The 16,831-nt window shown below is 34.4% G+C and overlaps 2 protein-coding genes across 2 annotated transcripts; one reads left to right on the top strand and one right to left on the bottom strand.

Moving 5' to 3' along the window:
- The first annotated feature begins 3,188 nt into the window (after positions 1-3,188).
- On the top strand, positions 3,189-14,175 carry LOC101249020 (probable acyl-activating enzyme 16, chloroplastic). Its single transcript, NM_001329582.1, has 18 exons — positions 3,189-3,474; positions 4,893-5,084; positions 5,855-5,969; positions 6,299-6,386; positions 7,326-7,537; positions 8,386-8,504; positions 9,658-9,807; positions 9,992-10,059; positions 10,199-10,304; positions 11,149-11,307; positions 11,841-11,894; positions 11,975-12,055; positions 12,365-12,502; positions 12,933-13,092; positions 13,326-13,405; positions 13,480-13,625; positions 13,722-13,779; positions 13,870-14,175. The coding sequence occupies exons 1-18, from the start codon at positions 3,322-3,324 to the stop codon at positions 13,960-13,962; spliced, it is 2,172 nt and encodes a 723-aa protein (NP_001316511.1). The 5' UTR covers positions 3,189-3,321; the 3' UTR covers positions 13,963-14,175.
- Positions 14,054-16,820, bottom strand: LOC101250161 (PPR protein MEF35-like). Its single transcript, XM_004247845.5, has one exon. The coding sequence runs from the start codon at positions 16,144-16,146 to the stop codon at positions 14,314-14,316; it is 1,833 nt and encodes a 610-aa protein (XP_004247893.1). The 5' UTR covers positions 16,147-16,820; the 3' UTR covers positions 14,054-14,313.
- Between the last annotated feature and the right edge of the window lie 11 nt (positions 16,821-16,831).

Below are 16,831 nucleotides of genomic sequence, written 5' to 3'. Positions count from 1 at the left end.
ATATAATGTAATCTAATATTAGGATATTTTTTTTACAATTTCTTAAGTCAATACAAGGTAATTTCTAATAACCCAAACTTGAGTTTGTTTATATCGGAAGTTTGTTTGCTTTCAAATATTATGAAATTAGTCTCTGACAAACTAAAACTTTAGATGCATATGATTGGAGTTTAGAAAAATTTAGATTTGTGTGTTTGAAATTATTTTAAAGTGGCTAAACTTGTAAAGAATTTAAGAACTTCGGTTCTATCTTAAATGATGTCCTTAAAATTGGCTATATGTGCAATCCTTTACCTCCAAATTGGTAAAAAGGGGAAGTTATTTAGTCCAGAGCACATATTGTTTTGGATTTACTGTGACAAAGCCCAATAAAAACTTTCACATATAGCCACTTAAAAATAGCTTAATTACTCTACAATTCATAACTACATGTTATATGGAGGAGAGAGGCAAGTGAGGTTGGGAGAGAGAGGAGAGAGAGGGGGGGGGGGGGGAAAGAATGGGAGAAATGTGAATTGTATGTGTATATCAGTTAGATAATTATATATTATACATATGTATTTGTATATATAGCAAGTGAGATTGAGAAAGGGAGGAGAGAGGTAAGCGAGACTGGAAGAGGGAGGAGAGAGGCGATCGATATTGAGATAGGGAAGAGAGAGGCGAGTGAGAGATGGCAGAGAGTGGGAGAGAGGTGAATTGTATATGTATATAATTGTATATTATACATATGCATTTGTATATATGACAAGCGAGATTGGGAGAGGGAGGAGAGAGGCGAATGAGATTGGGAGAGGGAGGAGAGGCGAGCGAGATTGAGAGAGGGAGTAGAGAGGCGAACGAGAGAGGGCAGAGAGTGGGAGTGAGGTGAGTTGTATATGTATATATGTTAAATAATTGTATATTATACACATGTATTTTTATATTCTGGCTAATTACACATATACAAACATGACTAATTATACAAACTCAAAATCAGTCCACGTAATTTATGTATAATGTTAGTCGCGAATGGTAATTATAGCAAACTATAGTTATAATGAGTAATTAAATAATATAAGTTTGCTTAACTGCGTAATTTTTCCTAGTAATATACGCTCTTAAATATGTCATTTATTAAATAAATTTTCTCTTCAAATATCTTTACAAACTACTCCAATCATCCATCTTCAAGTAGCCTTTACATTTTTTCTTTAATATATCTACAATACTTTTGCATAGGAGTGGATATAGCTAGGTTTCCTCCATCCATGTTGTATTTATTATTCATAGATTTTACTATCACAAACGCCGAGTAATCATAGACTTCATAATAAATTAAATCAAAAATATGAGCAAAAACAACCTTGTTATTCATATCAATCAAATCATGCTTGCCTTTTTCGATTCAACTTTTAACTCTACATCAACAAATAAATAGATTTCCTCTTTGGATATTCTTAGTTGATTTTCATAATTCTCTTAAAAATTATCATACGAAGAACTTGCAAATTTAAGACATTTATTATATTGACATAATGCTTTTGTTACTATATATATCCGAATGATCGGTTAATTCACTATTAAAACTCTAAAAATTTCTAAACTTCCATGTATGTCAAACAATATTTTTCTCATGTTTGAAGAACTTTTCTAACTTGGAGTTGGAAGATAAAATTGAGTTTCAAAATTTTGAATTTGCCTTCATGTTGAATTTGAAATTTCCATAATTAAGTATTAATTTATAATTTTTTAAAAAATGCACCCACCACATGCATGCCCCTATTTTTCTATTAAATAATTCTAAACAAATGACAAACATTCACTCTATCCTCTATTGGCAGTAGGAATAATGTACAAAATTTGGCACACATTTCTATTAAGATATATTCTTCTAGCATTGGATACTTATAATGTTTGGCCAAAGCTTATGAAAATTTAAGTATTTTTAAAAAAAAATAAAAAAATTGAGATGTTTACATAAGTTTTTAGATAAAGAGTAGGTATTACCTTATAGCTTTATTAAATATAAACTATTGCTCTAATAGTCATATTTGATAGTAATTTAAATCATATATAATGTAATCAATTGAATAAATAATTTGTATATAACTTATGCATCAATATAATAGCAAAACAACAAAATTTGTTGCGTCAAGCTATGTAGGTAGAAACTACAATAGTTAACAACTTTAATATTTAAAAAATATACACAAAAAATTATATTATTTTTATCTCATATTATGTGACACTATTTTTTTTAGTCTGTATTTGAAATAATACTATCATTATATTATAATTAAATTTTAAATTCTTCTTTTACGCTACCATCATAAAACATCTAAAAATGTTTTAATTTTTTTTTTTAAAAAAATTCTTAAATACTATAATAAATATTATCGAATAAAATGTTGGAAATAATAATTAAAACTTAGTTGACTGCCCAAATTTCATTTATTATGCTAACATAAATGGGACAGGTAGGAACATGTTCTTTTTAATTTTTAACCAAAAAAGTGTGTATAGGTTGGTTGTTGGTGTCACTTGTCAGCTAACACACTAATAAAGTAGTGCTAGTATTAAACACAACACACACTCTTTGTCACCACTGATAAAGTTTTCATTTTTTCCGAGTTTCATATCTAAATTATTAGACGGAAATTTTATTATTCGAATTATAGTTATTAATTACCGCACTTATAAAAATTATATTAACTTTATTTTTAGAAGTTAATTATTTAGATTTATATTAGTTTGTAATATTATATATCTTATCAAATTTTAGACTTTGAATACAAGTATCTGACACATTCAAATATGTTTTAGATACAGTGTATCTAAATGTATTCATGTGTATTTGACTATCGCCACTCTTCGTGCATCTGATGTCTTAATATATGTATCTAATATGATTCATATGTATATAGAAATCTCGCTTGCCTATTTTCATATTTTAGCATATTTGACTTGAAATTTAATATTAATTAGTAAGATAATATATAATTATTTTAAGTTATAGAGAAAATTAGTAAATATAATCAAAATATTGGTCTAACTAGACTCAACATTAATAGTTTAAATATATTTTTGACGATTAGCTCGTAAATAAAATTCTTAAAAATGTCTCAATCCTTCAACTTTTATGGAGTTTTTTTGTCAACACTTGTAAATTAAAATTCTTTAAATGTCCTTCTGCAGTTAATTCGGCCAATTGATTATTTTTCTCCGTATATTTCAATGCTGCTCTTTTTCTTACCTAATTTATACTTGTTGACTCTTTCTTCTCATCATTAATACTCTTAAAGATTTATCTTTTTCAAAGAAAATTTTAGATTACCAGTGATGATTACTACTACTATGAGTTTGAAATCCAATCTTTTTGCTACCCCATGTAGGGGAAGACATGGGGTTAGCCAGTTTTGGTCTCAGCAGCAATTGGTAACAATTCTTGTTTCGAAAAGTCGAAAACTTGGTCGAGTTCACTGTCAGTCTAAGGTGATTCTTGAATACCCTTTGCTTCTTTTGGTTTAATGTCGTTGCTGTGTTTTGTTGGAGTAAAATGTTTTAGTTTTTAATTGTGAATTATACTCAATCAGTACTCATGTCATGTGAATGTTTTTTTATTTGACACGTTGTTTAAGAAAGATTGTATTTTTTTTGAAACTTATGGTTCAAAACATGGTATAGATATTTGTCCGACAGCAAATTATGTTATTAAGGGTAAAATTTGAAGTTTAAAGTAAATTACTCCCTCTGTCCCAATGAGTTGGCAAGCAGTTTAAGAAATGAAGAGAGTTTAAGGTGATTCTTGAATACCCTTTGCTTCTTTTCGTGTAATACTGCTCTTGCTCTGTGCCCATGTTATGTGATGATCTTTTATTAGGCACTTAGTTTAAGAAAGACGGATCTTTTTTTAAACTTGTGGTCAAGACACGTCATAGACATCTGTCTGACGGCAAATTATGTCATTAAGGGTAAAATTTGAAGTTTAAAGTTAATTAATCCCTCCGTTCCAATGAGTTGGCATGCAGTTTAAGAAATGAGATGTGTGCAGTCCCTGATATATGCACTATATATTGGAACTGAAAAGCTTACTAAGTACAGGAACTGACACTCTTTTTGGGACAAATCGAAAAGGAAAGTAAGATATTTAAATTGGGATAGAGGGAGTAATTTCTTTGTAATAGAAAGGTGTCATTTTTTGGGACGTAAGCGTCTCACATCAGAGGGAGCAGTTATCACTGTTGTATACTAATGGTGCAGTGTTGTTCCTATTTGTTATAACTGAGTCCAGCTTTGAAAGTATAGTTGCTGTAATTGACTTAAGCTTTGGAAGTATAAACAGCATTAAGTGCATTTGGAGTGGAGATTTCTTGAATGGATATTTCAGTACCCTATTTCGTGTTTTAATGAAATTTTGTTAATGCCAACTAAGTTTAGTTAGCCTCCAACTTACAGTTTTGTGTCTGATGCATTTCATGTATCGTTCTTGCAATAATGTTCTAATGTAAGTACATTAATTTCATTGATAGTTAGAGCAGCACCTAGCAGGTCTGATTATTATCTGTCGAAGTACTGGACCGATTCCTTTTACAGATATAAGGAGTCGATTATGTTTATGATATCATCTCTTTTGTTTACACTATTGAACCTACAAACGATGATTTTGAAGATATTTGAACTTTACAAGAGATATATATTCTTTTCCATCAAGCATCTATGGTTTCTATCTATTCACAGTTTCACACATACATATTTGTAGTTTTGCTCCATTTACACCTTTTTTCAGTACTTTATTTGCGCTTTCACTTAAAGCCCCAAAGGACCTTAGAATTACTTTTGCGCCTTTCTCTTTTGATAACACTGCTTCTATTATGTTTCTATTTATGGGATTCATTAAATCATTGTTCCAGACTGCAGAAGTGGATATCAGGAAGTGCTCGCCTTTTCTGGAAAGTGAATTGCTGTCAGGTAATGGTGGGTTGCCCTTGACAGAGTGGAGAACCGTTCCCGACATTTGGCGGACTTCAGCAGAGAAATTTGGTGATCGTGTAGCAGTCGTGGACCCATATCATGATCCTCCTACAACCATGACTTATAAACAGGTCAACCATGAGTTCTATTATTTGAGAGCCTTTTCTCTAGAATGGTAGTTGCTTTCACAAGTTTATGTAGTGGATCACTGTTGGTGACTGCATGAGACTATCCATCTTGTTATCGATATGCATGAGCTTCCCTTTCTTTCATTTGTAAGTACCTGCTAGGAACAAATTTTATCAACATGAGTCCGTAGTTACGATCTTCTTTTCTAGTATTTATCAGTCATTGCTGGTTTAGAGTTACTAGTCTTTTGCTCAATTATTTGATTGCTCTTACATGGGACAAAACAAATGGTGTATGGCCTTGCCTTTGACTTTAGGGATTTGCTTCAACATTAGTTAGTCAGTCTTCCTTTTCTTTCGGGTAAATTTGTCGTATATACTAAGTTCTTTTGTTCCGAAAAATGAGTGGCAGAATTTGATTTCTTATTTTTAACTTAATATCTCTGAATATGATGTCTATGAACAGTATCATGAATGCTTCTAGAGGTGATCTAAAGAGTTGAAAATCTGTGAGGGAACAGAAATTTCACATTGCAATTTCCTTTTAATTTAATCTAATGTTAATGTTTCTAGTAAAAATCTGTGGTAAAATTGTGGTATTCGTAGTTAAAAATCTGTTTTGGGTGTAATTGGATGCCTGGCTTTTATATTTACTACTTTATCCATGTTTTTGCAAGAGGCAACTAGATAATTGGGAAAATAAGTATGTTCAACTATGTTATCAGCTCTCCTATTCTCTGTATTTTCTTTAAATGCATTGCCAAAAATTGCAGCTTGATCAGGAAATTGTGGATTTCTCCGAAGGCTTGAGAGTTATTGGGCTAAAGCCACATGAAAAGATTGCACTCTTTGCTGACAATTCATGTCGATGGCTTGTTGCAGATCAAGGTAAATCAATTGACACCATCCATAGATTCTAGAAATGGTGAATCTTTTGCTTTATTTTTTATACATTACCTTTTTCTCTTCTGTTTCCTGCTCCCGTCGTCGGAATTACAGAATTTTGGAAATTAGAGGCATGAGAAACAACAAGTAGCATTAGAAACCTAAGAATGAGTAATACAGAAATACTGAAGTACTTAAGGTACCGAGAATAATACTAGTACTACCAGCAGGAGAAACAAGAACCGAAACTGTTTACACTAGTCTTTTACCTGAATCCTCGATTATATTCAATCTATTTGGAAGCTCTGTTGTAAAGTGTCATATTCTTTTAGGTATGATGGCAAGCGGGGCTATTAATGTTGTAAGGGGTTCAAGGTCATCAGATCAAGAGCTATTGCAGTTATACAGCCACTCTGAAAGGTTAGTGCAGGTATTCGTTGGTTGTTCTTATTAACCTGTCAGTGAGCATTTTACTGGTTCTACCTGTCTTTCTTCTCGTTTGTTTTTCCTGATTAGTTTTTTCCCTGCCTCTCATTTTTGAACATGTTGATACTGTTATTGACTACAATACAAAATGAAAGATCTCTTGACAGATTGGTATATGTGTATTATATCCTCGTTTGACAGCATGATAGGTCTTATGTCTTTGCCTTTACATGTATAAGTAACCTTTTTTGTTTCTAGAATAACAACTCTACCTTCAGAAGCACACTATCTCCCTAAAAGTTTGTTGTATCATAGAAATAAAATCGTTTGGACATTTGTCTGCTGCTCATATCCGAGTTTCACTATATTTGTTTATTATTTTAAGAAAATCTTGTTCGGTGTAGTGACATGTAGTTGATACTGGTTACATTTTTGAAGCTGATGAACTAAACAAATAAAATGGACATCTTGATGGCCTTCAAGATGCCTCCATGATCGATTATGTTGGCTAGATTTGTTCTATCTGATTAGAAGATTACGTAGTTTATGTGGTTGACTTCTATTCATAAACTTTTGCAAGCAACTTGTGCACACAGTGTAGGATCATGTGTTTCCCGTTGTTTATTTTTTGCACCAGCAGCGACGAAGTAGTTATCTCTGCTGTGTGCGCCAGCAACAAGTTTAAAGAACTTCTATTTGTTACTGCATTTTGCTTTCTCTTTTTATTCTTTAATTTCAGGTTTCTTTTTCTCATCTTTCATTTTCCAGTGTTTTTAATAGTAAAATGTTTTTCTCCAAAGATAAAAAGAAGGTATTGTCGAATGTACTCCACAATATCCATCTTAAACCCAAAAACAAAAACAATTTTCTTCTGCATGCATTTTGACTGTGATAAGATTATTATCATTATCATTTTAATCATTGCCTTGCCAGTGTCGCTCTTGCTATTGACAATCCTGAGATGTACAACCGGATTGCAGACACCTTTGGCTCCCATGCAGCTCTACGATTTGTTATTTTACTTTGGGGAGAGAAGTCTAGCCTTGTAACAGAAGCCAGACAGGGATATCCTATATATACTTATAAGGAGATTGTAGAATTGGGTCACAAGAGTCGTGTGGATCTACTTGATTCTGAAGATGCCAGTAAGACATTTACTGTAAGAGACATAATATAAATTACATTAAAGTTTAAAAAAATTATTTCTTGCTTAAAACTAATTATTGTTTTCCTAAGATGATATATTGGTGGTTTTTTTTCTTCACACAAAAAAATTTCCTTGATTTTTTATCCTGCAATGGAATACATCTAGTACTTTTGCTAGTTTTTATCGTTCTGCTTTTCTTTATCATCTTATTAGAACAGAATTGTGCTAAAAGGTACTTCAAGTTGCAAGTTCATCTTCCCGACTCTTTCCCAGTATATGTTATGTCTGTGAGCTCTATGAGACACTAACGATAAAAGATAACTCCTGCCTGGTGTAAACACAATAATTATTACTTAGTAGATTCAATTTCGAGTCTTCAGCATGCCAATCAATATCCTGAACCTCATGCTAATTCTATCATCACAATTTGGCTTTTATGCTTCTTTTTCGGTTTATGCAAAGGTCATCCTGAACTTTACTTCTAGAGTTTTGATTCTGTGCCCAGTGAAATAAAACAACAAATGGAAATTTATCGGCTAGTGTACCTTATCCCAATTTTTAATAGGGGCTAGCTTTTGGTCGAGTGATCTGTCCCGATGTGATTGTTCTACTTCCCTTTTAACTTTTCTTTCTATTTCTGTTACAACTACCATAACATTTGAGCACCCTATCTAGTTAGCGTTCCTATATGTTTTGAGCAGTTATGTGTTTATAAGTCATATGCTCAACGCAATATTCAGTTTGGTAACCTTTTTATTTTGTCTTCGATTCTGAAGTTGCACTTTCCAGTAATGTAGTTCCACATTCTTATTGGGAGAATATCAGTAGCTAACAAATTTGTTTTAGGAAAACGATATTCATATGAAGCAATCAACTCTGATGATGTGGCTACACTTGTTTATACTAGCGGAACCACTGGTAATCCAAAAGGTGTCATGCTTACGCATAAAAATTTGCTTCACCAGGTTTGCACTTGTACATTTACTCTAGTGCTTAGAATTCTTTAGTTGATTTCACTTTTGCAGGATCATCTGTGTCTTATTACCTTTATCCTGTTGTTCTAGTCGTCATTATATGAAAAGAAGCTAAGTATTAACTTGAGGTTCAAATTTGGGAAAAAGGACTGATGAACCGATCTCTCTTTAAACTTGCGCACTATCTCATCTTAAAATTAATGCTTTAATAGATTATGTACTCTTGTGATTTTTTCTGAGAAAAACGAATAAAATACCCTTGGGGAAAGACGTCAATGAGAAAAAGGTAGGTTGAGATTGTGAGAGAGGAAGAAATGAGAAAATAACTCTTGCTGAATTGTAGATTAACTACTAAGCTGGCTCCTTATATAGTTTTTTAAAGAAAGAACCCTAATTTTTGAATTCTTAGCTATGACATTATCGTCGAGGAACACCAGATATTTTACAATTTTCTTTACTTCCAGAAGTTCTCAAACTCAAGTTGGTGAAACATCATGAGTTTACTTATTTCAGATACATGACACACTAAACTAATACTTGAGTACTGAGCTTATTGTCTTAATGTTGCTAGAACAATGAAAAGTCACCAAAAGAAAAAATATGAAATTCTTTTCTCTTTTAAGTTGATGGTAATTATGTAGGAAAAATGAGGTGCTTCTTGTGGCATATAAATGGATCTTTACTTCGTTATTGTGAAGAGGTAACATTGCATAAATCTTTAGGACATCATTAGCGTTGCTTGCATTGACAACTTAGAGTAATCAAAACAATTTTCACGAGAGTAAAAGAGTCGTGGTTCTACCAGAGCGATCACTGTAAAGAGGCGCGGGGTACCAGCAGAACGTCACATAATAGAGTTACAATGTCACTAAAACGTCACCAGAAAGAATTATTGTACAGTCGGAAATAATAATTACAAAAGCAGAGTGAATACTAAAACCAAAAAAACAGTAATATTATCATTCTACATATAAAATAATGTTTCTGCTGTTACTGGTATTTTCTTATTGATCTTCTGGTTGGCCAGTTCTCCATCGTTTAGTATTATTGTAACTTCCAAAGGTATCTGTGGTGTCAATAAGTATGTTGTACTGCTAGTTTTTGAGTAAGTAAAGTTGTTGACCCCCTTTGTTCTCTTTGTTAGATTTTGAATTTGTGGGAGATTGTGCCTGCTGTACCTGGGGACAGATTTTTAAGCATGCTTCCGCCTTGGCATGCATATGAACGTGCTTGCGAGTATTTCATATTCACACGTGGAACGGAGCAAGTGTACACAACCGTAAAGAATTTGAAGGTGTGTGCATTTTGTATGGGTTTCTTATTTAGTCAATTTGTGCCCCTTTTTTGCCCTCATGTTCTGAAAGAGTCTAAACCATTGATCTGATCTCTGCCCCAGTATTTTCCCCCCTTAAAATATATTTATACTTCGATTATTAATCGTTATTACCACTGCCTCAACAATCTTCTTACTGTTGTAGGAAGATTTGCGGCGTTATCAGCCACATTACCTGATAAGTGTTCCTCTAGTGTATGAGACGTTATACAGGTATAATCCGTAGCTTCTCATAACTTTGATTTTCTTGCGCTTAAATTGTTAGAAAAATTTGTGCTTAGTAACATTTCTTGTGATACCCTTTTTTGGTTATTCTATATTATTAGATAATAATCGATTACGAACTTTACAGTGGAATCATAAAGCAGATCAATTCAAACTCTGCTGCTCGTAAACATATTGCCCAATTATTTTTAAGGATCAGTATGGCTTACATGGAGGCGAAAAGGATTTACGAGGTTAATCCCTTATATTATTGTACTAAGTTTTCAGCTTATATGCACCATTATTATAGTGAATAAGCACAGTTTTGTTCAGGAATACTCGAACTTTATAATAGTTGTGTTAGTATCTATTTTTAGAACACTGTTTCAAAATTCTTATCATCTTTTTCACAAAATGAGTTCTTAGATGTATGTGGGCATGGACTCTTACATTTTCTATTTTGAAGTAATAGTTACTCTTCAGATTGTATAATTACGGTGCAATATTTGGAATTAAAATATATAACTTGAATACTGAAGCATATTGAGTGTATGAGCATTGTCATTGGGTGATTAGCAATTATAAACAGATTTCTGATCATGACTATCTAAATTTATGTCAATCCCTCAACCTCTCAACAATTGCCTCAGGCTGTACCACTTAGTTAAGGAAGATCACATATAATACTGTTCTTCTCCAACTGGATTTTTGCCTCACACGTATAGTAGGACTTTTAAACTGTTACCTGTTAAAATGGATGCCGAGGATTGAACTCTTGAACTTTAGATGCTATGATCTGCACATGTAATAGAAAATGGATTGATAGCTTGCACTGTATCTTTTCTTGCATATTTCATTTTCCATCATATTTTATTTTTTTTGGTTGTGTTATTATTTTCATTAGGGATTCTGTTGCACTAGTTGCACGTTTGTTTATGTTTGCAGTTGACTATGATCTCTTACTACGAAAGTAAGTTATTCAATTTGTTTCGAGGAATGATTTTTGATGTACTTCTGGTTATAATTATAATCTGTCGCCCAAGTGAGCACATTGATTTAATCATGATTTACTCTTTTCCTTCATGGCCTGTGATGCAGGGGAAATGTTTAACCAAGGACACGAAGCAACCTTCATATATTGTATCATTGCTTGACTGGTTGTGGGCTCAAACTATTGCTGCTATACTATTGCCGTTACATATGCTGGCCAAGAAAATTGTTTACAGTAAAATACACTCAGGCATTGGTATTTCAAAGGTTTGATATGCAACTGCTAGTGACTTGTGATGTTCCTTACCTGTGCATCTTTGAAGTTTAGGACTTATTGAACTAGCAAAACAAATGCCTGTGTTGTAGGCCTTATAATTGTGTGTGACACTAGTCAGTTGACTGATTTAGGCAACTCTTTTGAGGTTGGATGTGTCATTGTTAAACTTGTGACATTTTGGTACACTACCTATCCCCGAAAGAAAGAAAAAAGTTTAAGTTTTTAAACAGAAGAAAGTAAAATAAGAAATTTGAAGAGAGAGGTGAATGTTTTTCTCACGCTAATGTGAGCGGAAATATTTTGAAAAGGTTGCAGTAGCAGCTTACATGTACTCATGCTGTTGTTTGCCCAAATGCATGCTTGTAAGCTTAAATCTTTTCAGACATTGTTAACAACGACATTCTATTCTTTTCCATAAACACCATGCTACTGTTTGTTGAACTTATATTCTGCGAGGCAAACGTGACTTAGGTCCGCTGGATTGTGAAGACACTAATTGATTACCTTCCTTTACATTCTACAGGCTGGCATAAGCGGGGGTGGTAGTCTTTCTTCCCATGTAGACAAATTCTTCGAGGTTAGTAGTTCCTATAGTCTTATTGTAAGTAGACGATTAGATTGGTGATCCTTCCTTATATGCGGTTTTGTAATTCGTAGGCAATTGACATAAAGATTCAGAATGGATATGGCTTGACAGAGTCAGCTCCTGTGATTGCTGCACGGAGTCTTACATGTAACGTGAGTATTGTATCTTATAGATATGGAACCGAAAGAATTCTACTTCTTTGATAATGATGTTTCTTATAGGGATGCCTTATATGAAATAGGTGCAGATCAATACCATTGAGTTGTATCCATTGAAGATGTCATAATACCACAACCATCATGTCAAATTGTTTCATAATGGCACATTTGTTGCTTCTAACCATACAAAAATGCTATTTGTATTTTTCATATTCGTAGGCTAGTTTCTATCGTTACTTTGCTTTAGCTGTGCATACTTCAGAATGTGGTATCATATAACATAGTCCTTGTTGATCTCTGAAGGTGCTTGGCTCAATTGGTCGCCCCATTCGGCATGTAGAGGTAAAAGTCGTAAATTCTGAAACAGATGAAGTCCTTCCTCCTGGCTCAAAAGGCACAGTCAAAGCTAGAGGGCCACTTATAATGAAAGGCTACTACAAGGTTAGTGCATATTTTTTTTGTTTAATGAGTTCTGTAGTTCCTCTTAGTTAGACCCATTAGTGCAATGCAATAGCTTGATCCGAAATTATATATTCTTGTCTTCCCTTGGACGCCGAGGGTCTATCAGAAACAACCTCTCTACCCCACAAAGGTAGGGGTAAGGTTTGCGTACATCCAGCCTCCCAAACCCCACTTGTGGGATTACATTGGGTATGATGTTGTTGTCTTCCCTCGGACATCTATGACGAGGCATCATTACTTTTCTTTACCTTTTATTTTATTGCGACACTGCTTCATTTTATTGGAAAAGAGTTGCTATTTTACGTGTTGGTCATAATAAAAGACATCAAAAGTATGTTTTGCCTTCATTGGCAGTCATTTTGAGCTATATGTGTTAATTAACCATCAATATCTCGTAAATTTTCTTTAGAATCCGGTGGCAACAAAACAAGCTATTGATGAGAACGGATGGCTGAACACTGGTGATCTTGGGTGGATTGTGCCTGATCTCTCTATAGGGAGAAGTCGTAATTGTGGGGGTGCAATAGTCCTTGAAGGCCGTGCAAAGGATACCATAGTCCTTTCAACTGGTAAGCTATAATTACTTCTAGTGTGTCTGCTCTTGGACTACTCTAGTAACATTAAGTTTGTCGTTGTTCTGGCATTCTGTCAGTAATGTGTTTTGGAATTAGAGCCTTTATTGTGTGGATTGTTATCGAAGATGACGTTCTATTTGGTAAACTGCATAGAGACGGGTTTCATCTTACGAGTAATTTTGTAATCCACAGCTTTGAACTTTATTATATGTATGTGGAAAAACTAGGTGAGAATGTTGAACCATCGGAGATTGAAGAAGCTGCTATGGGAAGCAGTCTGATCCAGCAGATCGTTATCATTGGTCAGGTGAGATGCTATTATTGAGCGCGTAGTTAAGATACTCTCTCACGTTCCATAAGTTTGACATCAATAACATGTAGGATCAACGGCGTCTTGGAGCTATAATTGTACCAAACAAGGAAGAGGTTCTGTTAGCAGCTAAAAGATCAGCTATTGTTGATTCTGAAACCACTGAAGTTAGCAAAGATAAAGCACTTGGCCTATTACACGAAGAGTTGCGAAAATGGTAAGCACTTGCTTGCACCTTCTACATTGACCCTGATATGTCGTTTTCAGTTCTGTTAGAACAAAAATCATCTCCCCTCTTATTTAACAAATACAGGACTTCAGATTGCTCGTTTCAAGTTGGACCTATCCTTGTTGTTGATCAACCTTTCACGGTACCATTTATCGCGATACCTCTTTACCAAATTTGATTCGAGTTTAACGTCAGTTGATTTCTGTATCTTAGACCTTTTTATTTACTGCAGATTGATAGTGGCTTGCTAACACCAACTATGAAAATCAAGAGAGACAGAGTTGCAGCTCTTTACAAAGAGCAAATTGACAACTTATACAAATGATTCCTCATTTTTTAGCTATGAAAGATGCAAGATCTGAATAGCTACCGGCGAGTTGGTTTTTCAGATTATATTTCCTTCAACAAACCTGAGATTGCACTGATAATATAGTGATTGGTATTGATTAGATTTGATAGAACTTAACATATATTTATGAGGACATAAAGTTGTAGAGCATTATTCAATAAGCATGTAGCATTTTGTTTCCTGAGAAAATCAGATGCAATCTTCAACATTCTTATCTAGATCCGACAAGTTTCAACTTTTGGCTCCGCCTCTGTTTCCAAGGATCGATGTCAATAGTGTAGCTTGAAACTTTCGAGGGCGATAGACATCTAACAGCTGAAGATACCATCACCAGAAATCATTACATGAACATGCCCCCTCATTGAAGTGATGGAATCTATTTGCATCTCTAATGACAATTTTTCGGCTTGTAATGCTTGATATAAACTTTATAACAGTGTGACAATCGCCACAAATTCGAAGGTTTTTCACCACCCTTATTACTGATCCAGGAACAGTTCTCAGAATTCCATAAGCCACAGCCAATCTCTCACTATGCCAAAAGAGCTGTCTTTCTTTCTCTTGCTGTTCCATATCATGTAAAACGAACGTGGTGTCGGGAAGATAACCTCTCTTCCTCATCTCAGAATCAAATTCCTTTAGGAGGGAAAAAATCGCGTCCTTCATTGGATACAATGCTTCTCCTGCATAGAACGTCGTAGTTTCTTTTCCCGAATCAATAGAACTGTAGCCAGGTTCTTTTCTCACTTCCAAATTTGCCATCTGCTTCCTCAACTTAGAGACATTGTCCCACAGAGCTGCACCAGCATATGTATTTGACAGCAGTATACAAGTTGAAGGATCTTTTGGTCCGAGAATTAGTAAGCGATTAGCGACCCTGACTCCCATTTCAGTGTTTCCATGTTGCTTACAAGCACTTAATAAAGCAGCCCAAACAGCTTCATCAGGCTGAAACGGCATCGTGTTAAGAAGGTTCTCAGCATCCTCAAGGTGACCTGAACGACTATACAGATCTAACAAGCACGTGTAATGCTGCAGAGAAGGACTTAACTTATAATCGTCAATCATGGATTTAAAAAGACTCTTACCTTTGTTTACTAATCCAACATGACTACAAGCATAGATTAGTCCAACAAAAGTTACTTCATTTGGCTTAAGGCCAGCCAAGATCATATCATCATATAACGACAAAGCTTCAATAGCTTGTCCATGCTGCGCCATCCCGACAATAATTGAGGTCCAAGATACAACATCTCTTGTCAACATGCTATCAAATATCTTCTTAGCTTCCACAATATCACTACATTTTGCATACATATCCACAAGGGCATTGCTAACAAACAAACTACATTCATAACCGAGCCCTAAAACTAATCGATGAATCTGTTTCCCGAGTTGCAGTGCAGCTAAGCTAGCACAAGCTCCTACTATACTCGAAAGAATAAACGGGTCCCTCATATCAACCCCTTCTCTTCTTACTTCAAGAAATACATCAACTGCATCAATCAAGTTCCCGTTTTGCACGAACCCAGATATCAAAGCAGTCCAACATTGCAAATTCTTTTCTCCCAACTCCCCTAGTAGCGCAAAAGCTTCATTCTTCCTCCCACAACGAGCATACCCCGATATCATTGCACTCGAACAAATCAAATTCTTAACCAAAATCGAGTCAAAAACCGATTTTGCATTATCCGGTAATCCACATTTCGCATACATATCAACTAACGAAGACTTAACAACATCATCAACCGAAAACACCGATTTCAAGAACTGGCAATGCACTTGTTTACCAACTCTCAACGCACCCGAATTAGCACAAGCCTTAACAACACTAGCAAAAACGAAATGGTCAGGCCTAAGACCATCTAAAAACATGTTGCGAAAGAGGAGAAGAGTTTTCTGGGGTTGATTAGCTTCGTTATGTGCAGTAAAAACAGAGGCCCATGAAGCTAAATCCCTATGGTGCATTTCGTCGAACAGTTGTAAGGCATCATCAAGAAGGCCACATTTCCCATACATGTCTATGAGATTGTTGCAAAGCTTTAAGGAACAGTCGTATAAACCAATCTTGATAATGTGAGCATGTAATTTTCTGCCTTCCGTAGGGAAATGGAATCTGGCGCATCGTTGGAGTTGGTGAAGAAAATGAAAGTGCTGCATTCATAACCAGTGGTTTAACTTCAAATATTTCAGGAAACAAAAATTCTTTAAGCTATTGAACACTCAAGTTGTGGCGGGATGGTTAGGATTCCTCGACCTTTAACTTTTGGATTCGAGCTCTGTTATGTTAAAAAGAATCTTGTTGGCTGCGGGCACTAGAAAGACTACACTAAGTCTCAAATAAGTTACGAATCTTCAATTTGATAATACTAAATAATGAGAGTGACTCTAAAACTATCCGCTCATCGCCACCCGATCTTTAGCTAAATCAATATCAATATCAAGCAATTACGAGTCTTTTAAAACTACTTCACTTCATTCCATATAAGTTTTAGGACTATTTATCCACCTTTTTAACACATTCACTTGTCATAATTTCACATCTATCGAACAATATATCTATAGGTCTAACATAAAACAATGTTCAATTAAATCAGAGATAAAATTAGAATTTTTAATAAACAGATTCAAATGATAAAAATGTTGATTGACTTGCACGAAAAAGGCCGCGATTTTGTTCCTATTTTAAAATTGTGTAATATAACCTTTGAAAAAATTAATCCTTCTGAAAAGCAGGAAACACTAGACTACGATCAACGTTTGCAAACTTACAAATTTATGACCATAGTCTAACGTTTTCTCACAAGTTTTTTAGTTTGCTCAAAAAAAAAGAAAGTAAACCATG

This window comes from Solanum lycopersicum, chromosome 9, assembly GCF_036512215.1.
Source record: "Solanum lycopersicum chromosome 9, SLM_r2.1".
Lineage (NCBI taxonomy): Eukaryota > Viridiplantae > Streptophyta > Magnoliopsida > Solanales > Solanaceae > Solanum > Solanum lycopersicum.
Note: the sequence above shows the minus strand (reverse complement) of the source record. Positions and strands in the feature narration are given on the sequence as shown.

What these genes read in the sequence shown, in the direction of transcription:
- LOC101249020 (NM_001329582.1), top strand. Translation starts at nt 3,322, where the DNA reads ATGATTACTACTACTATGAGTTTGAAATCCAATCTTTTTGCTACCCCA. An exon ending in CAACCGTAAAGAATTTGAAG is followed by an intron (nt 9,808 to 9,991) that starts GTGTGTGCATTT and finishes TTACTGTTGTAG; the next exon opens with GAAGATTTGCGGCGTTATCA. An exon ending in AGGCGAAAAGGATTTACGAG is followed by an intron (nt 10,305 to 11,148) that starts GTTAATCCCTTA and finishes CCTGTGATGCAG; the next exon opens with GGGAAATGTTTAACCAAGGA.
- LOC101250161 (XM_004247845.5), bottom strand. Translation starts at nt 16,146, where the DNA reads ATGCAGCACTTTCATTTTCTTCACCAACTCCAACGATGCGCCAGATTC.